General features: G+C 39.6%; 1 protein-coding gene across 4 annotated transcripts in view; it reads right to left on the reverse strand.

The window, feature by feature from the left end:
* Window positions 1–21220, reverse strand: part of atp2b3b (ATPase plasma membrane Ca2+ transporting 3b) — a 45971-nt gene that overhangs the window by 12579 nt on the left and 12172 nt on the right. For all 4 annotated transcript variants that reach the window (XM_018700152.2, XM_018700155.2, XM_018700153.2 and 1 more), the window contains exons 6-24: window positions 19686–19811; window positions 17848–17889; window positions 17564–17728; window positions 17058–17129; window positions 16793–16935; window positions 14357–14489; window positions 12684–12793; window positions 12392–12526; window positions 11139–11245; window positions 10948–11023; window positions 8676–8834; window positions 8353–8532; window positions 7020–7107; window positions 6822–6928; window positions 6154–6345; window positions 4752–4965; window positions 4230–4441; window positions 1413–1520; window positions 830–1012 (exon numbers count right to left, since the gene is read on the reverse strand). In XM_018700152.2, the coding sequence (XP_018555668.1) occupies window positions 830–1012; window positions 1413–1520; window positions 4230–4441; window positions 4752–4965; window positions 6154–6345; window positions 6822–6928; window positions 7020–7107; window positions 8353–8532; window positions 8676–8834; window positions 10948–11023; window positions 11139–11245; window positions 12392–12526; window positions 12684–12793; window positions 14357–14489; window positions 16793–16935; window positions 17058–17129; window positions 17564–17728; window positions 17848–17889; window positions 19686–19811 (2552 nt within the window). The remainder of the gene's footprint in view (window positions 1–829; window positions 1013–1412; window positions 1521–4229; window positions 4442–4751; window positions 4966–6153; window positions 6346–6821; window positions 6929–7019; window positions 7108–8352; window positions 8533–8675; window positions 8835–10947; window positions 11024–11138; window positions 11246–12391; window positions 12527–12683; window positions 12794–14356; window positions 14490–16792; window positions 16936–17057; window positions 17130–17563; window positions 17729–17847; window positions 17890–19685; window positions 19812–21220) is intronic.

Consider the following 21220-nt stretch of genomic DNA (forward strand, 5'->3'; position numbering starts at 1 on the left):
CAGTCTGTCATTCATATTGATGCTGTTTTGCTGTCTTACTGTCCATTCCCACACAAAGCAGCACAAGAATCAATCAGTTAAAGTAATTAAGCAAATCAACAGCCTGTGTACTTTGCAATAGCCTGTACACAATGCGTAAACACTCATACACACAAGTACCACTGCAGCAACACACACACACACACACTCACAGCATTTAATCCTTTCTCATGATGTCTACAAGCATCTAAAATACCATTTCCAAGTTAGAGAACCCAGAGCAGAACAGTTAGCTGTGTTGGAGAGAAAAAACTGGAGTCATTATGTTTGGCACAAGTCAGACAAGAGCACAGACAAGATGAGTGAGACTGAACAAATAAGATACAGTGTTTAAACTTAATTAAAATTGTTTATCTGTCACAGAAGAGTCAATAATGCAGTATATCTCTAAAACGAGTTCTTTCTTTCTTCCCAGAAGTCTCTTATCTTAGTTTGTAGGACATGATACTGGCAGTTTATTTAGGCAGTATTATTACACAGCTCAGGAAAAATACCCCCTCTAAATCTAATTTTCATTTATCATAAAGCACAAGGTTGAAGTATAAATATTGGACATTCTTATTTAGATTCCTTTGTTACTTGTGATACAGACAGTAATATTGTCTCTGTCTTTCACGTATTGTGTCTTTTAGCTTATTCCCCATCTCTCTGTAATTCATCATAAACAAACTGCTTATGTGTCATGACCACGTGAAGCCTCTGGCTGAGGGGTTGCTGTGTCTGGATATGTCTGTATTCCTGTGAAAGAGTTTTAGTTAGGATTTGTTTTGGAGGTCCAGTCAAACAATACCTGAGTCTGAATGCGGTTGAGGCCTCTGAACCAGAGGATCTGTCCCCGGCGCAGCTCTCTCTCAGCACAGTCGATCTCCTCCTCATCCTCTGCCAGCTCCTCCCCTTCCTCCTCCCCGGGCTCCAGGCCCAGCCCGGCCTCCTTCAGGCACGGAAGCCGCTCTGTCGGCACTGTAGCAATCACCTAGAAGACAGGTTTGTTACACTGTCATCTGACAAGAAGATGCTTGTATGATGCTTTAGTATGCAGCTGTGAGCTTTTCTAACTATCATTCATTCATTCAATCTTTTATCAACTACACAGCTCATGGGAGATCCATAGCAAAACAAAGATCCAATGATAATAATAACAAAGAAAATGCATAAAAACAAAAAACATCATACACACAATGGAACACATTAAAACTGAATATTTCAACTGTCCTGTCACTTTCAGCACAGAGTAGAATAGAGCAGAAGTGTTAGCAAAGTCAGTGTGAAAATGTTTCCTTAGCCTCACCTCAGGGGAAACTCTAGGTAAATCAGGCCTGTCAGCCCACACTTGCTCAGTACGCTTTGACTCAGCAGGCTGAAGAGCTGCTTACCTGCCCCCAGAGCAGCTCTCCAACTCCCACGAAAAGACACCAGAGCCACTGCTCCACATTGAGAGGGGCGCAGCTGAAGGGCTTCCCTCCCCACTGCACGATCACGATCTGCAGCAGAAACATAGGGAGGGATGTCATTATTGTCACGGAGAGAGAAACCAGCACTGCACCATCTATCTCTGCTGCACCAACAAACTACAGTTAAAAAAACACCTCCTCTAGTCTGTCACAGTTTGAAGTAGGAAGTACAAGGTGACATTATTGTTGTAGTCCTTGCTGCATCAAAAAAAGGAAACATCTGTGTGCGTACAGTATGCTCAATCTTCATGTGTTTGCTCTCACTCTTAGAATTAAGAATATATACAACATATAAACACTCAATTATTTAACAATTATTTAAAGGTAGGAAATACACTTATTCACTTTCTTGCTGAGAGTTAGATGAGAAGACTGATACCATTCTCATGCCTGTCCATTAAATATGAAGCTGGAGTGAGGTGGTGGGTAGCTTACTTTGGCATAAAAGAACTGGAAATATAACTGGAAACAACTGGCTCTGTTCAAAGGTAAAATTCCCCTGAAGCTCACTAATGGACATGTTGTATCTCATTTATTTGATCATGACTGTAGTGCTTATTTTGCATCACTCACAAGTCACTGCAGTCAGCCCTTAAAGGGGAACTCTACAAATTTCACACACCAAGGTGTGTTTCCAGGTGTTGGAGAGTACTACTGTATAAATGAAAAAAGTGGTGTAGCTTACTACTAGCTTTTAGTGTCTCCAGATGGAGCTGTGTGAAATCTGAATAATGTCCTTGAATGATGTCTCTGGATCAGTGTTGGTGGGTCTGAAGACAACAAATTTGAAAAGTAAAAAACTGGAGGTGTGGAGTTAAAAAGAAGTGAGCTCACCAAACCTCCGTAACCTGCTCCTCATCTCTGCATGAGGACACAGGCTTCAGGCTACATTAGCCACCACTAACATAACACTCCTGAATCTCAGAATTAACCTTCAGTGGCCATGTTGCACTGTGGGTAATGTAGACACCAGGTTGTTGAGAAGGAAGAAGCATGTGTGGAATAAAAAAAGATGATATCTCTGGCTCTGCAGTGTTATAGGAGAATTACACTTTGACTCTGATCAAAGTTACTTTCAGTTTCTTTATAAAAACCTTTCTAAGTCCTATGTTTGCAAAGATTTTTTATAGACATAAATCAAAGCATAGGATCATTCTCAAGAGCATTTTTCATAGTGATTTAATCTATTCAACATGAAATCCAGCAAAATTGTATTATGGTGTGGTGTTACTATGATGCCTTAAAGTGAATGCAGACAGTCTGAGCTGGAAAGACATGGCCCACATCAGTCATAGCAATCATTCCCCTCCAGTTTACACACAGTAAGCTAATTTATGGGACTAGTCTGTAATAGTAACGGTTCCAACATGATAAACCTAGCCCTGCAGTTTATTTCTAACCTGTGTCTTTGAACCTAGACCACAGTAACACTGTGTTCCTATAGGTCTACTCTGTGGATATAGAGACATCACTTTAAATAGCAACATGATCATTTACATCAGGAACAAGGTTTATCAAAGTGACACTATCATCTTGACATTGCGTTGCACGTCATAAATCTCAGCAAGACTACCATACAGTGTATCATATACAGCCCAGTAATTATATCTTTCTTGGGGGGGGTGGGGGGGCATCTGACTTATCTCTCTCTCTCTGTCTCTTTGTCTCTCTCTCACTCCAATCACATGAAACATTTTTAAACCTGTATAAATTGAACAAATGTCATATAAAAATAACAAAATGTTATGTAATACACAGTTTAGTCTTTGGTGCATTAGCACAGCTTCTCTGCCACTACTACTTCTTGTGGATTTCTACAAAGCATTGCTGACTATTATATAAGAGTATTTCCTGTAACCTCAGTGAGGTTTAGACAGAGGTTGCACAATGTCCATAAATAAGCTCAAATGTTGCGAATCACCCTGGTGTTACATATTTAGTCACTATTTATACTATCATACCACTTTATTAGGTACACCTATACAGTCTAATTACAATCCAGTACAACAGCTTTGCCACATATTCTTCCTTGACAAAGCTTGTCATAGTCAGTTTTTGTTAAAACTTTTAAAGTGGTTTTAACTCTATTTATTATTGAGGTTGTGGTAATATGTGTAAATGAGTTTGGCAAAATATTAGAAACACCTCTCGAAATAATCCAGTCCAGTTCATCACCACTGCAAACATATAGTTAAATGAATTCTTCTCTGATAGTGTGGATCAAAACAGAAAAACATTTTTATCATTGTAAAGATTAGATTTTCAGCCTAATAAAGTGGCCACTAAGAGTAAAATATATTCAGTATATAAACAATCCAACATGGAGTCAGCCCTCTGAAACTAAACAGCAAAAAAACACCATTAACATACCACATGCTGAGAGCCATTCAGTCAACACCAAAAAAAAATCTGGACTGTTTTTTGGTGCTAGAGATGCTCAGTCAGTTTAAGTACAGCTAATTTACAACAAGGTACCACAACTCAGTGGTATGTTGTGTAGGAGGAGGCATCTGGTGGTGGTTAAGGCACACTGTAACACATAACAGCACAGTTCTCGCTTCGATTCCAGTCAGGGACCTTTGCTATACGTCAACCTTTGCTCTCTCTCTTTCACCACATTTCCTGTCTGCATCTCTACCATCACAGTAGAACAAGAGCAAAGTACCAAAAACTAATCTAAAAAAGGAAAAGGAAAACAACAACAACTCAACTTAAAGGTCATCAAGGGGTTAACCTTACCTGCACAGCAAATGTCCCCAGAACGATAGAACAGAAGATGGGGTTGGCAAATATGCCATCGAAGACATTTCTCTCTCCGTGGATCTTGCGAGCGTTGATCTCATTGAAAAGCTGCATGAGGACGAAGGTGTTGAAGATGATGGTGTAGTGTTCAGAGGGAGGGGAGTGGAGCGGAGCATTGCGGCCACTGTCAATGTTAAACATGCGCTCGCCTGGAGAGTAGAGAAAGGAAGAAGAGGAGGTGAGATGTAAAATGTGTTGTTTATTAGTGTGCTTAATATGCTGCAGGACAAATAAACATCTTAACAATGTAGATGCTAAGATGGCTGTGTATCTGTTTCTTTGCTTGTTTTTTGGTTAAAAGCATGCTCATGTAAATTCAGTTCTATCTGTGGATCAAATATTTCTGGTTGTTTCATTAGAAAATAAAATATAAAATACTTGTCTCACGTGTGTGTGTGTGTGTGTGTGTGTGTGTGTGTGTGTGTGTGTGTGTGTGTGTGTGTGTGTGTGCGTGCCCACCTATGAACAGCAGCGTAAAGATGATGACCAGCTGGTATACTCCGTGGCCCAGGATGTTCTTCATCATGGTCAGTGAAATGAGTGGATTGTTCCGGCCATATGGTTTCCGTAGCAACAGTGCCTCAGTGGGGGGCTCAGTGGCCAGGGCCAGAGAAGCAAATGTGTCCATGATGAGATTCACCCACAGCATCTGCACTGCCTTCAGAGGAGAGTCCTGCAGAGAAATTTGCGACCAGAGGCAGGGATCACGAACTATGTTCAAATGAATCTGACCCCACAAACCCCAAGACTGGTGACTAAGAAGGCTGCTTCCTTCCCTTTCCACAAGACTCCCAGTTCCAACATTAACAACTTTTTTGTGTGTTGAATGCTTAATTTGACTCCAATGTTTTAATTAATCTGTTTTTTTAAGTTATCAGTTAAATTATAGAATCAAAAGAACACATCAGGTGTACTATAGTGATGTACTGTATGCATCTCTTTCTGTTGTTCTTTTTGTGCAGATTAACTGCTCAGTCAGTGATACTGAACAGGTGTGTGTAATTAGGTCCGTAAGCAGTTGGCGACTTTGTACTGTCAAGTAGCAGAAGCATGTGTGTGTGTGTTTGTGTGAACTGTGATTGTAATCATTGTATCATCACTGACAGGTGGAGAGTTGGAAACAGTTTCAACTTTCACATCTATAAAATGCAACGCATTGCACTGTAGGACTGTTATCAGAAAGTAATGTGTATGCTATAGACACTGAGGACACAGTATCTCTCTAGGACACAGCCTCTGTTTCACTAATATTCGTGTTAATAAATGACACCTGTTTGCAAGGACCCCTGCTTAAAGATCTATCACCATATTTGGTGGCAGTGATGCAAACAGTAAATGTTATGTATTACTGATGATACTGCAACAACATACTTCCTACAATATTTGTTAGAACCGTTGTTTTATAAAGTGAAATACTGATTGTAACATTTATTTTCATTCGTTAATCAATGAAAGTAAAAATAATAAGTTCTTGAGTGTGACATTTCTCAGATTAATGTAACTGCAGATTTTGTCTGTGCTGGTTTTTCTCCTTAGCTGGTTGAAGAGGATTTGGTTCTTTCCTAGAGCCTGATCAGAAGCTGCTCCTTACAGGGTTACTGTGCAGCATAAGTTACTATGGCAACACAGTTTGGTTCAAGCTCATGTTGCCTTTGGTATTGCCAAGTAACTATATGGTAGTACAGTACAGTAAGTGTATAGCTTGATGTAAAAATGCATAAAAAGCATTTTAGCAGTCGCGTTGTCTTAGCAGATATAGGGTGAGTGATGTTTACAGAAGTGACATCAGTGTGTCTGTTATATGTGTGTGTGGAGGAATGCATGTGTGTCAGCATGTATGTTTATTAATAGATCTGTCTACCTGAGTGATGCAGGCCCCAGTGAAGGCCACTATGACAGCCACTACATTGACCGTGAGCTGGAACTGCAGGAACTTGGAAATGCTATCGTAGACGTTTCGTCCCCACATCACCGCCTTGACAATGCTGCTGAAGTTGTCATCGGTCAGGATGATGTCAGACGCCTCTTTAGCCACGTCTGTCCCCGCAATACCCTGACAGAGATTGAGACAGAGTGAGGAGAAGATGGAGACGCATGAAATGATTCATGCAAGCATTCAAGCATTCAAATTGTTCTGGAGTGCTAACGTCTCAATATCGTGTTGTCCTGCCCCCAGGTGCTACCACTTGTCATGAGTAAGAGCTGTGGCCAGTATCTAACGCACGCTATTCGAAGAAATGCTTTTTTTCCTAATCAAATACAACATATTCATAGCTTTTAATACATTTATTATGCATTTGATATCTATAGGATTTAATTCCTTCTGAAATATACTTGAATGTGTTATCATAAATTCAGAATACACATATATTTGCTGAAAACATGGTGGGATGAGAGAGTCACATTTTTAAAGTTGTGCAACAAGGAGCATTTTATTCCCCAAAATGGATCTATATTCACATGAATGAGTAGCTACAGAAGGGTTTTAACACCAAATAAACATTAATGGTGAATAATATGTCAGGTTACCATGGCAAAGCCCACATCAGCCTTCTTCAAAGCTGGTCCGTCATTAGTTCCATCTCCTGTTACTGCGACAACCTGCCTCTGTTCTATGATGCTGCTGTCAATTATGCCTGGACACAAACAGGAAGGAAAAATAAGCTCTAAGTGTGTGTGAATGACTATGTAGGTGTGTGTGCTTAGGCTTATAAACTTGAGACTCACCTTTGACCAGCGTGTGTTTGTCCGTTGGTGAGGATCGAGCCAACACACGGAGTTTGGGCCAGATTTTGTCAATACGTTCCTGTTCAATCTGTCAGTTAGATGGAGAGAAAAGGGGGGAAGTGATGATGAACAGACAATAGAACCCATTAACAATTCCCTTTTTCACTAGATGTCACTGTTGATCCAGAGTGTTTGGCAGATTTGACAGCAAACAGGTGTGATGGAGAGAACAGAATGAATGATGCACTGTGAAATTGGCTCTTATACAGTGCTCTGTTGCAATCAATTTAACCACACTGCACTCTCACATAATGATAAGTTACACACACACAGTTTTCTAATTTAAATTTCAATTCACACGCCTTAGAAAAGTGCCAAACCACAGCACTGATCAGCAGCTATCCTTCCTCTTCAGCATTCTGTTAAATTCAAATGATAAAGTTAGATGGGTTGGATAAAAGCAATGTCTAAACAAATACCAGCCTTAAAATTGTACAGTAACAGCACAGTGGATGTAGCCATATCAATGGGGATCTAGGGTGACAACGTCTAACTATCAGAGTAACTCCTGCCTGAACAACTGAAAGACACTTCACAGAGAACAATGTGCATGGACATCTCATCTCTGGAGTACTAAGGTGAAATGTTTTGGTGTTTTTTTGTTTTTACCAGAAGTACTGTGCCTGAGCACATTTTTAGGTATTTGCCCTTCTGTGCTAATCTATATTTTTAGACAACTACAATTCAGAGGGAATTATTGTACTTTTAACTCCACTACATTAATTTGACAGGTGACACCTGTAGAAGCAAACAGGTTTAATGGCCTGCCTGTAATGTGATTCAAAAGCAACTGATTTATATTTTATTGTTCAATAGATAATGATTTAGAGGCTGCCCTTTTTGATAAAATGTCCTCATTTCTAATGAGTTAATAGAAACTTTGAGAAAGTAATCCTTATTAATGGCACATTTTATTTGTAGCTTGTGACACAAAACAAAATTTTTTGTTTGCAATCTAATGTTATGTGTACAAAGTTTTATTTTTGTCTGAGATGTGTTTAGCCACTATAAGGTTATTTTTGGTGCTGTATAACTTCACATGGGCTGGACACTTGTAGGTGCATGACACAACAAATAACACAACTAAATAAAATGTGTCAGCATTCACAAGTCCATATTCATTGACTCTAACTGTGCACATATGACTGACTGGCAGTAGAAATTATGGACTAGATCCTAATGGTTATGTCAGTGGGATTATCCAGTTTGGTTCATTTTAAGAGAAAATGTTTTTAATGCTATAGAAGTTTACCTGCTTGAGACCCAAACTCACCTCCCCCTTCTCGTTCCTGATTCGTCGGTTGAAGTCTTTTCCCTCTAGACAGATAAAATCATCCCCAGGGTGGATGATGCCGCATTTAGCAGCAATGGCCCTGGCTGTGTTAATGTTATCACCAGTCACCATTCGCACTGTGATGCCTGCACGCTGACACTTACGGATGGCCTCAGGCACCTTTAAAAAAAAATTCAAAATGCAGTAGCAGTTACTCTATTAAATACAGATTAGAATTACATTATGATGTTGTGGATCACACAAACTCATAGTACCAACTGAAAGTAAAACTAAACACACAGACACACTCCACAGTAGCCTACCTCAGGTCGCACAGGGTCCTCTATCCCAACCACAGTGATACAGGTCAACTCTGTCACTATTTCTGCCTCATTCTCCCAGTCTGGCTCAGGACTAGCCGGCAGGTCACGGTATGCAATGCAGATGGTCCTCAACCCTTCACATGCCATCGGCTCAATCACCTATTAATCAATCATTATTACAGGTCTGGTCAGAAAACAGGTGCACAAAATTTCACCAATTTCACCATCATACCACAGATTGTTTAATTTATTGTACAAAATATAATTTACATCCCAGTATCTGATGTATAAAACTGGATTAAATTGGCTGTATACAGTTTGAATGTCTCTGTCTGATGGCCTTTTAAGTATAATATTGTGTGGGAATATTCTGTGACAAAGCTGCAGGGAAAAGACCCCCAGCCAACTGCAGACAGCAGAGGGAAGACAATGTGATGGAAAGAAGAGGTGACATAAAGCTGCCACAATGCAAAATGAACAACTGAGCTGGAATAAAGTTGTGTAAGGAGGAGAGTTATTTTTCTCACGGCACAAGCTGTGTTCATCATGAGCCAAATTTAGGTCAGTTAGCCTGTCAGTCAGTTAAACAATGCTCACTCAGCCTGCACAGGCTAATCTACTGCATGAGAGCAAATACATGTGTTTTTCTGCTAAATATTACAGTTACAACTAGACTGATCTGGAGGAGCTGTTTTATGTATAACAGATTTGGAATGTATATTGGCAGTAGCAGACTATATACTGTAAGTCTGCCAATGCTGATGCCACAGTTTTCGCTTACATTCTGTTTGGTAATTCTTATGGTGTTTAGTGTGATTGCAACTGTGGCTGTTGATCCATAATGTGTGAAAGATATTTTTGCTGATGGATATTTAAGGTACAGCATAAGCAAAGTGAGTCAGAGAAGCAGTTGTCTTACAGAGTTTCAGCAGCTTTCAGAAAATAACATCATAAAAGACAAAGCAGGAAAGAAACTTTGTGACAGTACTCTGGGTGAATGTTGAGATTATCATGACAGTTTCAGGATGTAATACCTTCATTTACAGCCTCTTGTTACACACCAACCTGACAGCTTTTCAAAGTTCGTCTTGTTTTAATCTCTGAGGCACACAGTGGCTTATCTTTGATATGACTGCAATAAAGTCTCCATGAAGGAAAGCACCAAATAGAAAGCAACACATTCACTAAACCAAATTAGATTATTTCAAGTTCTATGGCCATTACAACTATAAATAACATGTTTGAATTGAATTTTTTTTATGTCTGTATGCTAAATATTGCATTTAGCTGGAGTCATCAGCAGGTTAACCTAGCTAAGCATAAAGACTGGAAGCAGGGAGTAACAGCTAGCCTGGCTCTGTCCAGAGTTCAAAGGGACACCTACCAAATGAGTATTTCTAAAATGAAAATGTATGAAATGTAACAATTTGAAAGGGGTCACTCTTAGCAATGAGCTGACCACTCTCACCGCTCCTATAGTGTGGTTTTCAGCTATTTTCAATTAAAAAAGCTCTGATGAACATAGTGGAGCATTTAGCAGCTTAAGAGTCAGATATTTCCCTCAGTAGTTGGTAGAGACCAAAAACAGAGCTTAAAGAGAGGGAATATTCGATTTGATGATCATGTTACTATGAAACTGCTGGATATGAAAATAAGCAACAAGTTCACACATCAACTTAAAGGTGATGATATGTCAGTGTCATGTTCACAACACAGCCACGACAGCCTGACATTATGTGAGTAATTAGGGTCACATGGCTCCAGGTGTGAATCGGGATTAAATCGCCTGGGTAAAGATCTCAAGACTGTGTTTTGGATGGCTGATAGTTGGTGTCATAGACCACCACTATAAGGTGGTGACTCAACTCACATGATATCAGGGTGGGGCAATGACCCACCAACAAGTCACACCTGGACACGTGACCCTAACGACTCACATAACAACAGGGTGGGTTAACGACCTCCAAGAGGTTAAATACCTGGGACTCCCCAACCAGTTTTTAGAACTGAGGCAGCCTTTCGGATGAGACCGAAAACGTTTTCAAGAAACCTAAAAGAGGTCCAGTTTCCTTCAACTCTAGCACTTAAAATGTCATACTATTCCTTTATGCATAATCTGGAGGAAATGTTTGCCTTTATGAGACAGTGACTGCAGAGAGCTGACAGGAAATAAGGAGGAGAGAGAGATGGGGGATGACATGTAACAAAAGTCCCACTGTGATGACATGATCAACCCCTAATCCACCAGGACGATCCAATGACCAAGTCTCACCTGTTTGACCATCTCATCTCTGTCACGGGGTCGGAAACTACGTGGTTCTCCATTAGCATCTAGGATGTAGGAACACCTGGGGAGAGAAAAAGGACAGACAATAGTGACACAGAAAATACACATTTGCCTCTATTTACTCACACTGCAGGACCATTTATTCCTCTGTCCACCTCCCTCATCCTGTTACTCACTTCTTTAGCATGATTTCAGAAGCTCCTTTGCTGTAGAGGCGGAAGGAACCATCAGGCAGCTTGATCACTGTACTCATGGATTTACGCACTGAGTTGAATGTATACACCTGAGACAGAGAGGGAGAGAGAGATGAACAATTCAAAGGAGTAAAACTAGAGGTAGACAGACATATCCCTGACTAGAAACACAGTTCTGAGTGTGTTGGTTGTTGTACCTGAGGGTTTACACCTGTGTAATAAACAAAGAAGTTGGCTGGTCAGATTCTCAGGGACCAGGACCAGATTGAGTCTTAGTGCACTGAGACCTGTGTTTTTTTTTGAGACCTTGCTAAAAACACATGACTGTGAACATGTATCATATATGTGTATAATTCAGTAAAGTTCTAAGTGACAGTTTTGTGTACAGATTTTGATCCATGAATTTTTTTTAGATTTTTGATCCATAGTGTACTGGGTATAATATGGCACAAAACTGTAGTGCAGCAAAGGAATTCAGGATTTTATTATTGTTGTTGTCAGTGTTGTTTGTTTTGTTTTGCACACCAGATGCTTGTTATAAAATCCTGTGAGATCCCATGTGGCTTTAGCAGAGATTTTTCTAGTACGAGTAACATTTCAGGTGTTGTTTTTCCTTATATTGGTCACAGAGCATTCATGCAGGAGAGATCCTGTAAATGCATTCTTTTTCTACAATTGCAGGTAGAGAATTTCAGTTTGGCTATTTCTATGAAAGAATATTTTTTTAGCCTCTAGCATGGTGCCCTGCAATAAATTGCTGACAGTTACATTAGCAAGTGTGATCTTTGTCCACTGCAACACAATGCAAAGTTAGATCATCAAAAGTGCAACAGACTGCGATTGTGTGTTGTGACTTACTTCAGGGTACTGAGAGTGTGCCAAGCTACCGTTTGAGCTTCAGTTTGTTATATCAAATGTGCTAAAGCATACTGCCAAAATGAGCTGAGTTCTGCTGTACAACTTCATTTACATATATCAAAAAATATCAATAAAAACCTCCTGCAGCCATAACTGCATATACGGTGATCCCTCATGGGATCCTGGTTCCATGAGAATCATGTAATGTATTTGACTTTGTATCTACCTCACATATACATCTATAAATAAAAATCATGGAGAAAATAGATGTTCACCTAAATTGTCATAAAGTCCCCTGTTATGGCTGCAATAGGTAACTTCTGTAGCACTATAAATACACTATAACTTGTGAAGGTGGATGTGGTGCAGTTTCTTACCTTGTACAGTCTCTCCTCAGGGATCTGCTCTCTGACAGGGGCATAGTCCTGCTGTAGGTCTAATACAAATCCCAGCAGGCCACACTCCGTCTTGTTGCCCACCTGCTTGGCCAGACCCCCCTCCACATCAGGTGGCTGATAGAGAGTAAGATTGAAGCAAGTTGGGGTAGTAGATTAAAGAGGGCAGTGACGAGAGACAAGGATGGATGAGGTAAGAGAAAACTAACAAATAAATAAAGCCAGATAATGACTCTCTGCAAAACAATGCCATCTCTGTCCATGCATGACTCACTAAGATCTTGGAGGTGTATGCGCTGTTGATAGCGATAGCATTGACTAATAGGTCCAACGATCGGGGGTTGATCTGTCCAGGGTCCGGGATCACACGGTGGTGCACATCACCTGGGCAACAACAATCTAACTTTAGTACATCTGAATAGTCATCTCTATACATTCAACCTACATGCTATCTCAACCTGCTGCTGTTACATCCATTGTATATCTGATATGATATGAATAGGGCATGATATCGATGAGATCAATATATCCAGACACAATTCTGCTTATTTGTTCTCCCATCTGTAGACCCACAATGAAAATAGCTAGCCATACATAAAAGGCTTCCCTGCTATAAAATAAAAGTTCATTTAAATTGGTTACAGTGTTGGGTTTTAGTGATATGATATTCAGGCCAAAGGGGAGATTTTGGGGATATATGCGGTACAGAGTTATGTAGCACATTCCACCAGTTTCACCATCATAGGGAGTATTACTGAGCCTGTGAAAAAAATGGCACTGAGTTGCATTATGGGAAGTGTAGGATTCAGTATTTTTCAAGTTTGCTCCATACAAGGAGGAAATCTCAGTTCTCAGTTTTTCCATGTGCAATTAATTTTTAAAATGTGTATCTTGCAAATCACCTAACTATGTGAAAGTGCAACTCCAAATTTCTTAAGTAGCCCTATAAATGTACAGGAAACATGGAATATGGAAAACATACATTGAGAAAGGATAAAAAAGCAGCAGATGGATGAATTTAATCGTGTGCTGATAGAAAGGGATTTCCTACATTTGAAAAACACTGCACTGCAACAAATAACAGCAACAACACATACACTGATTATTAGAATAAAACACAAATCTACAATTTTGAATCATCTGCAAAACAATGACAATTAACACTGTAATGTCCTTGAGAGGGGGCATGTACAAACAAGACTAGGTCAAAACCTAGTATATGGTGAGTAATTGAGGATGTAGTTAAAAACTACAAACAGGTGGCAAATTAAAGAACAACTATTGTTAAGTCTCTTAGTAAGGTTTTAGACCACCACAAGCCTCCAGATCAGCTTCACTGTGCCTTGGTATTGATTCTACAAGCCTAACATGTCATGTCATACACTATGGCATATGGTTCACATCATTTTCATTCTCATCAAACCATTCAGTGACCCCTCATGCCCTATGAATGGGGGCATTGTCATCCTGTTTATCACTTCAAGTTTTTCTTAATTTGTCATCCCTCTATATTTCTATTCTTATTTGCTTAAAGTAAGCTATGAGGCATTCTAGTCTAGGACATCTAGCTTTCCCTCTCCTTGAAAAGTTCTAAACCAAGAAGCTTTCAGTGAACAACATGATATATTTTTTTTGGCCACCTGTTTCTTTCAGCTGCAAGCTTAATATAAAAATGTAACATAATCAATTTAGGTTGCTGCAATTTTTTGTGTGGTGACATTTCACTAAATTTACAGTAAAATCTTGCAGCACTCCTTTCCCACTCTTAAAGTACACTGAGGTGCCATGACATCCACTTTGGGAACCACTGATCTAATCAAGTAAATATACGACCATGTGGGTACTGATTCACCTTACGAGTCTTCCAATGCAGCGAAGATGATCATAAAAACATGTCTTATAAATTTTATTTTGTTACAATTTACGTCTTTTCTGTTTTTTGCTCACCTATGTATGTCTGCACCACAGTCATGCGGTTAGTGGTGAGGGTGCCAGTCTTGTCGGAGCAGATGGCCGTGGCATTGCCCATGGTCTCGCATGCATCCAGGTGGCGCACAAGGTTGTTGTCCTTCATCATTTTCTACAGATGAGATAGTGATGGAGAGCAGAAGGGTGGAAGGATGGGTGGGGTGGGAGAGAATGATGATGCATAGAAGGGGCATAGAAGGACAGAGGCAGAGAGAAATGAATTGATGGAAGAATGGAGAGTCAGGGAAAATTCAGTACTGTTCACTTAAATGAAAATCCAGGGGCAGATGTAGTGCTCGTTTTCACTCAAGATGTTTTTGAGGAATGCAGTGCATTTGACTTGAGCAAAGACTGATATTAACCGGGGATGGTGCAGCAGGCCTATCACAAATAGTACATAGAGTGGTGCTTGAAAGTTTGTGAACCCTTTAATATTGTCTCTATTTCTTCATATATATGACATCAAACATCATCAGATTTTCACACAAGTACTAAGAGTAGATTAAGAGAATCCAATTAAACAAATGAGACTGAAATATTATGCTTGATCCTTTATTTATTGAGGAAAATGATCCAGTATTACACATCTGTGAGTGGCATAAGTATGTGAACCTCTAGGATTAGCAGTTCAATTTGAATGTGCAAATAGAGTCAGGTGTTTTTAATTAATTGGGTAACAATCAGGTGTGACTGGATGCCTTGTTTTATTTAAAAAAACAGGGATCTAGCAAACTCTGATCTACACCATGTTTTTAGGTGTATCATGGCACAAATAAAGGAGCTTTCTGAGGACCTCATAAAAGAGTTGTTGACACTCATCAGGCTGGAAAAGCTTATAAAACCATCTCTAAAGAGTTTGGACTCCAATAATCCACAGTCACACAGACTGGACAAATGGAGGAAGTTCAAGACCATTGTTACACCTCAGGAGTGGTTGACCAACAAAGATCATGACAAATGTGTTTAATAGTTGATGAGGTCACAAAGGAACCTAGGTAATTTCTTAGCAACTAAAGGCCTCCTTCATATTGGCTAATGCTAACATCTGAACAGTGGCATGTATGGCAAGGAGAAAGCCACTGCTCTCCAAAAATAACATTGCTGTCCATCTGCAGTTGGCTAAAGATCACATGGACAAGTCAGAAGGCTATTGGAAAAAATGCTCTGTGTACTGGATGAAATCAAAATAGAACTTTTTGGTTTAAATGAGAAGCATTATGTTTGGAGAAAGAAAAACACTGCATTCCAACATAAGAGCCTTATCCCATCTGTGAAAGAATCTGTTTTAGAATGGCCGAGTCAAAGTCCTGACCTGAATCTGATTGAAATGTTGTGGAAGGACCTGAAGTGAGGAGCTCATGTGAGGAAACCCACCAGCATCCCAGAGTTGAAGCTGTTCTGTTTGGAGGAATGGGCTAAAATTTCTCCAAGCTAATGTGCAGCACTGATCAGAAGTTACTGGAAATGTTTAGTTGCAGTTATTGCTGCACAAGGGGGTCACAGCAGATACTGAAAGCAAAGGTTCACATACTTATGCCACTCACAGATATGTAATATTTGATCATTTTCCTCAAAAAAGAAATGATCAAGTATACTATTTTTGTCTCATTTGTTTAATTGGGTTCTCTTTATCTACTCTTAGGACTTGTGTGAAAATCTGATGATGTTTTAGGTCATATTTATGAAGAAATATAGACAATTCTAAAGGGTTCACAAACTTTGAAGCACCATTGAATATGAGGGAAAAATCTTTAAAATTACATAACACACTAATGCAGATTAATTTGATAAATTAGTCACTGTTTTCTTTGAAGGCTTGAGGGAAAAGTGAATTTTACACTACCTTACACATCTGTCTTTTGCTCTGACTTTGACAAGCTATCTAACCCTATCTATCATGAACTTTGGTTTCTGTTTTCTTTATCTATCTTATTTGCTTTTGTACAATACATTTACCTTTGAACAGAGCCGGGCTAGCTGTTTGCCTGGTTACAGTCTTTACACTAAGCTAACTTAGCCAGGTAGTTGTAGCTTCAAATTTAAAGGTCAGATATGAGAACTAACTCTTGGCAAAAGAACAAATAAGCGTTTCCTAAAACATCAAACTATCTTCTTAATTTATTTGGTTGAGTTTTTTTCTGGAAAAAAAGATGTGGGAGAGGAAGGCCTTTACATGTCTTACATGTCTTTATAAAGCCATGTCTGAATGCCATCGTCACACATCTCTCTGATTTTGCTCTGTATATGTAAAAGTCTATAGTGCTGAAGTCTGATTATACACCTACTACTCCTACCAGTATTCATCCCTTCACCTGGCTGTCCAATGTAATCTCTGTCATAATATTACACTGGTTGACCAATAACTCATATATTTCCATTTGATAAGCATTTATTCAACTGGAGAGATGGGTCTACCTTCACAGAGTAAGCCAGAGAAATGGTGACAGCAAGAGGTAAGCCTTCTGGGACAGCCACCACCAGCACAGTGACTCCAATGATGAAGAACTTGACAAAGTACTGGATGTAGACTGGAGTACACTCTGTCATCCAAACGCGACCTGCAACACACACCACACCTCATATTAAGTCTAGTTTAAAAAGTGAGTCATACTCAGCAGAGTGGTAAACATTTATTTATTGAGAATTATGGTGTTTGTTGAGAAGCTGTGTACACACAGACCTTCAACGACAAACGTGTTGATGACAAAGTACAGCACCAGAATGATGACAGTGATGGCTGACATCACCAAACCTGTGGGGAGATTCAAAGAAGGGACAATTTATGTCACTCAATCAGCCTGTTCTGACTTTCTCTGAAGTAATGTATACCCAGTGAATGAACAACAACACCGTGTGTCATTATTCATTTCAATCCTTTACCTGTGTGATCACAGTCCATCACAGTTTATACTGTAGAACCTGAGAATATCACCTTCTACATGTCAGTCTGTTTCTGAGCAGTAATAAACAACAATTCTAAGAATGAGTCGTCACACCTTATGTGCAAACTTTCACACAACTCCCACAATTAATTTCTTGTATTTAGAAAGAACTTCGCTGCACATCACTGCCACAAAAGCTCTATGGGACTGATAGCTACAGAATCTACTCTGTGTGTTTATTTTGAGTGTGGAGAGTTTTTAAACTGCTATAAGAAACCTGCCCAGTTTTGGTACAAGTCTTTACCTGCTTTGCCAATTTGAACAGCCAGTTTGGTGAGCTTGCCCTGCAACACACTCTTCTCTTTCTTTGGAACGTTGGTCTTCTTCTTCTCTCTGTCCTCTACCTCCCCTCCCTCTGCACTCTTCAGGGGTTGCATCTCCATGGCAACACCCCCATCCTGTTTCTTGGCTGAAACACACACAAAAAAATCATATACATTCTCTTCAGCACTGCACCTGAAGATGAAGAAAGCTCATCTCATATCCAAACCTAGCTTCACACACAAACACACACACACAAGCTTTTACCTTTGTTCTGATTGTTCTCCACAGCTCCATCAGGTTGTTTTCCTGAGAGAAAGGGAGGGTGAGTTGAGACAGGGGTAGACATGAGGATAAGAAAATAGGAAGGCAAACTGTTATGAAAAAGTGGTGTTCACATGTACATCACATAATCGACAGTTCATATTTCTGATCATAGGACAGCTTAAGACACACATCCAGAAACAGAAAAGCACAAAGAAACAATACCAAAGGGAAGAGTAATAAAGGTACACACATCCTCATACACTGGGTCAAGAGACTGAGAGACATTTTTTATGAATAAGTCCATCATAGGTTACTGTCACTTTACTGCACTGTGTACTGGGGTCCATTCACTGGCTGAGGAAAGGAGCAGGGCAGACAACTTTATGCTCACATACCATTGGTGACTGTGCTGTAACTGGCATCTGTAGAGATGAGCAACTGAGTACTGTCCTCTGCTTGGGAAATGTGTGAGAAAGGAAGGTTTTGGGGGCACATGAGAGGATTTGGTAAAAAGGGAAAACAAAAGAGAGCAAAAAGAAGAAGAATAAAAAACTCAAGTAGTGAATGTGTTTGCACGCATGACTGTACTAGCAGAATGTCTGTAGATGACTTTATAGAATGAAAAAAATAAACTGAATATAACCTCAATTTCAAAATGTGAGACAGATCAAAGAGAAGAGTAAACAGCCCCATAGCAAACCCACATTGCATGAGGAAAAACTAACAAGTTATGGCATTTGTGGAAGTCTTATGAATAATGTATTAACTCCAGTAAATGACTGTCTGAATGATCCAGCCCATAGAGGCTGCACTGAGTACAATGCATCCTAGTACACAACTAACACTTTGGAAACAGAACGAGGATAACAAGAGATAGAAGTATTTTTTTTCATAAAATAAGCATCATCAGCTAATTAGTTCCTGTCCATTTTTTCATTCCAGGGTGCCACAAATGTTTTCCCCTTTTTAATATACCAACAATACTATACACATTCCCATACAGAAGTGAGAACTGCAGTGGTAGAAGCATGGATGAGCGCACTGATAATGATATTAACCTTAAGTGCTTCTGAAAGTATGTGTAGCCTCTGTTGTTGTCTGCAGCTCTACTCTGACTGCAGGGCTCCTCCAAAACAAAATTGAGCATAGACTAATGCTTCATGCATTGACCAACCAACACTCTTCCCTGAATCTCTCCAGCTCCCTTGCTCTCCCCTGCTCTTTCAATAATTGATTCAATCTGCAGCCTCTCTCTCCCAGATTAAGGGAGGGAAGGAGAAACAGGGCAGAGATAGGAAAGTGAAAGAGGGCACAGGGGTGGGGTAAACAAGAGACCAAGTGAGAGAAATAGAGAAAGATGGATAAGCAGAGAGAGGGGGCATGAGAATGTGTGACAATGAGATAGAAAGAGGAAAACAGAGAGTGGAAAGAGGGATAGGAGAGGATGTGGGCTAAATTATCTATGAGGTTAAACTGTTGTGTTTCCTGTTGAAGCTCTTGTCTTTTCCTTATAGTCGTTTTGCGTCACTTTCAGTTGTTTTGCATGTCTTTGTGGTCATTTTAAATCTCGCTGTTTCCTGTCTCTTTGTGGTGATTTTGAGACTCTGGTGCTTTGATTAACTTTCAAACAATAAATATTAACAGCCACTGACTTGAGAACAGTTTTAAGCATTCATCCATGGAGATAATGGCAATGTAAGAAAAATGCTGTTATCTTTCCTGAGTTTTTTAAGCATCTGTTTACTTCTACTGGTTTGCATGTTTCAAGAACAAAGCCATTTGCACTTCTGATGTATCACTAAATATTAAGTCTCCACTCTTTCCACTCTTCCACCTACCTTTCTTCTCCTTCCCATCTTCTTCCATCTCTCCAGCACCCAGTAGAGTGAAGATGATGCCTGTCTGTGAGTTGACACCTACAGCTGTCACCAGCATCCTGCCTGAGCCCTCCATCACATGGGTACCTTAATGTCCAAACAGAGTAGTGGTTAAGACTCAATTAAGCAACCAGTGGTGCTTGCAAAGGTGCACCCCCAAGTGGTCACAGATGTGAAACAACAACTTGTGATCTTGCGATTTTTGTAAGATGCTTTCTCAGTGTTTTGTGTATGTATGTATGTTTGTGTTAATTTTTATGTTAGTGTTTTTTTTTTTCTTAACATATGATAGATGGCCTGAGACACTCTTGCCACTTGGCTGGAAATAAGTGTTGCAAAGTCAGATCAACACAATACATCAACACACAGGCAGAGAGAGCAAAGTTGAAAAAGACAAAAGTAGTTAGGTCAAAGAGTCTAGAGGGACAGTCTAGTTAGAAATTAAGTTCAATATTTACGCACCTTATATCTCTGTTTTGGTTTTCACCAACTCTTGGGAAAAATATCTAATATATGTCTCTTTAGCTGCTAAATGCTCTGCTTTGTTCACCATGTAGTCACTAACCTTGTATGCCTGCTGTGTTTACCAGAGCTGTTTCACTGAACAAAAGTGTTTGCTGTGACTGGAAATGAGGTTGATGAGTGACAGTGACACTGAACCAAAACAGTACCAGAAGTGAAACAGCAAAGTTGCAAAAATAATGAGCTGAAAGATCCTAAAACACTCCATAAAGCTGAGGTGAACTGCTGAGTCAGATTATAAATATCTGTGGATTTGTCACTGGAAGCATAGTAGATATATATTCATATACATACATTATATATACAGTAGTTGATCCACTTTAGTTGATACGGTATTTGATCCATTGTTAATCGAAAATACTGACTGAAGTAGTGGACATTAAAGTTTTAAACAGGGTTTAAGTTTAAATAGCTTGAACCACGATCACACTGTGGGCTACAGTGCCCCAGGTTATGATGCTGCTAGCTTGAGCACCCAACACTTATGTTATAGGAAAATGAGCACTCAGCTGGTGCCTAGCAGTTGTACTGTTTACTTCTATGGCATTTCTCAAGAAGCTCTAGTTCCACTAATTTGGGGTTCTTAACGTATTTTCCCATAAAGATTTTTTTTAAAAATCTGAATACCTATTACCTAATACCTAGACAATACTGGGCCTCTCTATCCATACTCTATAGACATCTACTACTGAAGTGAGCAGTAACATTTGAGCAACAGTTCACCTAACCACAATAAAACAATTTTGTAACCATCCAATACAGGTCAAGACAGGGCCGTGGAGAAGATATTACAAATATTAAGTCCCTCAGCAGAGCCCAAAGTTTTGACTAGCCACCAACCGAACTCTAAAACCAATTTTTTTCAATGTTTAAAAAATCATAACATTCACATTTTATTTGTTCATCTAATTATAGACACCTAGCTAAAACTAATGAAATCTGATACAACAGTCCTGCAACAAATCCTCTCCATT

The sequence above is a fragment of the Lates calcarifer genome, linkage group LG6 (assembly GCF_001640805.2).
Source record: "Lates calcarifer isolate ASB-BC8 linkage group LG6, TLL_Latcal_v3, whole genome shotgun sequence".
NCBI classification, from domain to species: domain Eukaryota; kingdom Metazoa; phylum Chordata; class Actinopteri; family Centropomidae; genus Lates; species Lates calcarifer.